The sequence below is a fragment of the Salvelinus namaycush genome, chromosome 12 (genome assembly GCF_016432855.1).
Source record: "Salvelinus namaycush isolate Seneca chromosome 12, SaNama_1.0, whole genome shotgun sequence".
Taxonomy (NCBI): Eukaryota; Metazoa; Chordata; class Actinopteri; order Salmoniformes; family Salmonidae; genus Salvelinus; species Salvelinus namaycush.
Window position 1 is genome coordinate 34,631,671 of NC_052318.1, and position 3,735 is coordinate 34,635,405.

The following is a 3,735-nucleotide window of genomic DNA, read 5'->3' on the forward strand; positions in this document are numbered from 1 at the left end:
TCATAGAGTTAGCTTAATGTTGGACCAGCTAGCTAACAAGCATGTGTGTGCAGAGCAGCACCAGAATTAAAATAAAAACACTTCTTACCTTTTTGTAGTTAATAAATCAAATGTGAAACATGATAACTATGGTTTCCTTAACTAGCATTGAAAAGGTTAATCCATTCTTCTCTAATAAAAAATCTCTCTCCCTAATTTCTGAATCACACTACTTGACCAGTTGTTCCCAACCAGGGGTACTAGGACCCCTGGGCGTACTTGGCCTATCCACAGGGGGTACTTGAGAAGACTCATGAGACTATAGGCTTACTGGTAAAATGCACATTAGGGGGTACTTCAGGGGTACTCCAGGCAGAGCAAAATTTCGTAGGTGGTACAGTAAATGAAAAAGGCTGGGAACCACTGTACTAGACCATGCTTCGGAGGGGCAGGTTGCCTACACACGCACTGGCAAAGATTTTCAGCAGGCAGGCATTTATTTATTCATTTTTTATTTAATGTAGTAAAAATATCAAAATACATTAAGCTGTAATATATGTTGATTTATAATGTTAAGGGGTTTTAACTAAAAAAACAAGTTCAATCGTTTAAAAAAGTCTGCTGGTTAAAAAGCCACCATTTTTGAAGAAGACCCAGGCCTAGTCTCATCATAAACCTATTTTCAATGGTCCCATAATTATAAATCCACAAACAATTTGGCTCTACAGGAATTTTATAACTACAAATCATCCATCCATAGACTAGGTGTACATTTTATTTGAACGTGAAAGTGAATGCAACATTTTTGATAAGCTTGAAGTGTCAAGTTTATTATAAATTGACTGTTAATTCTATGGGCTGCAGCTCTTGAATCCTTGGTCTCTCTGTGTTGTTAATAACTCTACTCTGCCTCCCACAATTTTTTGTGCAGAAATCTCTGAAGTTTTCTCCCACAAAGAAGAAAAGGAACGGGTCCAGGCAGCTGTTACCCGCTGCAAGACAGAGCGTTACCACGGCAGCCTTCCGAATCCCCTGGAGGTAGCTGCAAGAATCCTCACAGCCATTTAGTTGAGCATTCCGCTCTGCTGCCAGGAAGAGGGTTCGCACCACATGATAGGGCAGGAAGCAGATCAGGAAGATGCAGAGACCGAGGATGACAAGGGCACAAGACTTTCGTGTAGAGGGCTTCCTCATCCCCTCCACCCCAGCCCTACACTGCCTCAGGCTGAGCAGCACACACATGTAGCAGACAGAGATGACAGTGAAGGGCAAGGCAAAGCCCACCACCAGGGCAGCACGGTTCAGAAGGATGATGGTGCCCAAGCTGCTGCCCAGCTCCAGACAGCGGGTCTGCTCTTCCCCCTCCTGGATAGTCCCAATACTCAGTAGGGGTGTAGAGGCCAGGGACACAAAGATCCAGATGAGTAGACACCCTCCCCAACCACAGGATCCACCCTCCAGACTCATGAAGGTGTAGGGGTGTGATACGGCTAGGTAACGGAGGACACTCAGGGCCAGCAGAAAGTAGACAGAGCCATACATGTTGATATAGAATACGTAGGAGACCAGGCGGCAGGTGAGGTCCCCAAACGGCCAATGGGAGTCCAGCAGGTAGTATGCTGATCTGAGAGGCAGAGAGCACACCAGCATGAGGTCAGACATCAGCAGGTTCACCATGTACAGGTTGACCATGGTGATGCTCCTCCTCCTCCTGTACATGCTCAGAAAGACCCAGAGGGAGGCGCTGTTGGCTATTAGGCCCAGGAAGAAGATGAGCAGGTACGTAGCAGGAAACACACTGCGCTTGAAGCTGTCGATGGGACAATCACATGTCAGATTACTCATCCCTGACTCCAGACTCATATTGTCTGTGCCTCCAGTTAGACCTTTGAATAAAGGAAGGGAGACAAAGGTATGGAAAATGTACTGTGTGTGCTGGAAGGTAAAAAGACAGCATAGAGAGACTGAAAAGTGAAAACTAACACTACATTATATTGAGGCATTTAATTATGGTCCTCTCCTCTTCCGATGCTGCCTGTATACATTTTTACAGCCACTAGAGAGGCATAAATAGAGGGCATAAATATTCACTTTACTATCAGATGTTCTGGTTACTTTACAAAACTGACCAACAGTATGAGTGATAGAAAAAGAGGTTTACTAATGGGTCATTTTAATCCATGTAAAAATCTAACAAAAATAGCCAGAGCCACTTTACAGGAAGGATTTTTCACATGTTATTACAGTTAGACTCATCGATATAATGTAGATGAAGAAAGTAAACAGCATAGTAGGTCAATTTCCACAACAACTAAGTGTGAGGCTCAACTTCTCTGCTGTTTTGGTTCCGTGGCTACCATGTTCAATTTCTAGTAGAACAAAAATAAACATGAGAAAGTTGACAGTACCTCTCTCTGTGGTCCAATACTGTTGCATACTTGTCATCAGTCCAGTGAACCCTGTTGAATCAGTCTTCTGATGGCCGTGTCCACTGAGAGATGTGTGTTTGAGCTATGTTTAGAGGAAGCCAAAGAGAAATGAGTGCAATCACTTTACCTCTACAATGCCTTCAGTGTTCACTCAGGCCGTGACTTCCTCTGCTGTCTCACAATTCTACCACTGCTGCTCTCCAAGTCCAAATGTACCTAATTTCCTATTGTAAACAGTTCACTGAGGCTATTCAACTGCTATGCAACTTTTTGTTCAATTATGTTTTTATGACAAGGCTGTGGCTTTGTAGAAGTTCAGATAACATTTGATATATGGCTGAGACTGTTTATAAATGGAATGAATATACAGTTGTCATTGTGTGGGGAAGACATGCTGGAGGAAGGTCTCTCTCCACTACGAACTGACTCCCGCCAATTCGTGCGCATTTATTGTTTACCCTTTTTCTCACTTACCCTTTATTTATTGGACCCCTTGATAAAGATGACCAGAAAAAGACTGTATAAAATAAATTATACAAATACTGAGCTGCAATGAGGTCCACAATTAATGGATCCCTTGATAAAGATGAGAAAAAAGGACTATGAAGCAGTGGTGGAAAAAGTACCCAATTGTCATACAGTACATAAAGTAAAGATACCTTAATAGAAAATAGCTCAAGTAAAAGTGAAAGTCACCCAGTAAAATACTACTTGAGTAAAAGTCTAAAAATATTTGGTTTTAAATATACTTAAGTATCAAAAGTAAATGTAAATGCTAAAATATACTTAAGTATCAAAAGTAAGAGTATAAATAATAAATAAATCCTTATATTAAGCAAAGCAGACAGCCACATTTTCTAGTTTTTTTAATTTACAGATAGCCAGGAGCACGCTCCAACACTCAGACGTCATTTACAAACCAAGCATGTGTTTAGTGAGTCCGCCATATCAGAGGCAGTAGGGATGACCAGGGATGGTCTCTTGATAAGTGTGTAAATTAGACATTTTCCTGTCCTGCTAAGCATTTAAAATGTAACGAATACTTTTGGGTGTCAGGGAAAATGTATGGAGTAAAAAGTACATCATTTTCTTTAAGAATGTAGTGAAGTAAAAGTAAAAGTTGCCAAAAATATAAATAGTAAAGTAGAGTACAGATACTGTACCCTAAAAACTACTTAAGTAGAACTAGTATTTTTACTTAAGTACTTTACACCACTGGTAGAAAGCCAGTCTGATGGTTTGCGCTCAGGCTAAAAAGAAAAGGTGGGTGGTGCGTAGGAGAAAAATAGAGTTCAAAAGGTACTTGCACTCAAACCATGAAAAGGAA

General features: G+C 41.2%; 1 protein-coding gene across 1 annotated transcript; it reads right to left on the reverse strand.

The window, feature by feature from the left end:
* Positions 1-810: 810 nt before the first annotated feature.
* On the reverse strand, positions 811-1,842 carry LOC120057504 (cysteinyl leukotriene receptor 2-like). Its single transcript, XM_039006103.1, has one exon. The coding sequence runs from the start codon at positions 1,840-1,842 to the stop codon at positions 811-813; it is 1,032 nt and encodes a 343-aa protein (XP_038862031.1).
* Between the last annotated feature and the right edge of the window lie 1,893 nt (positions 1,843-3,735).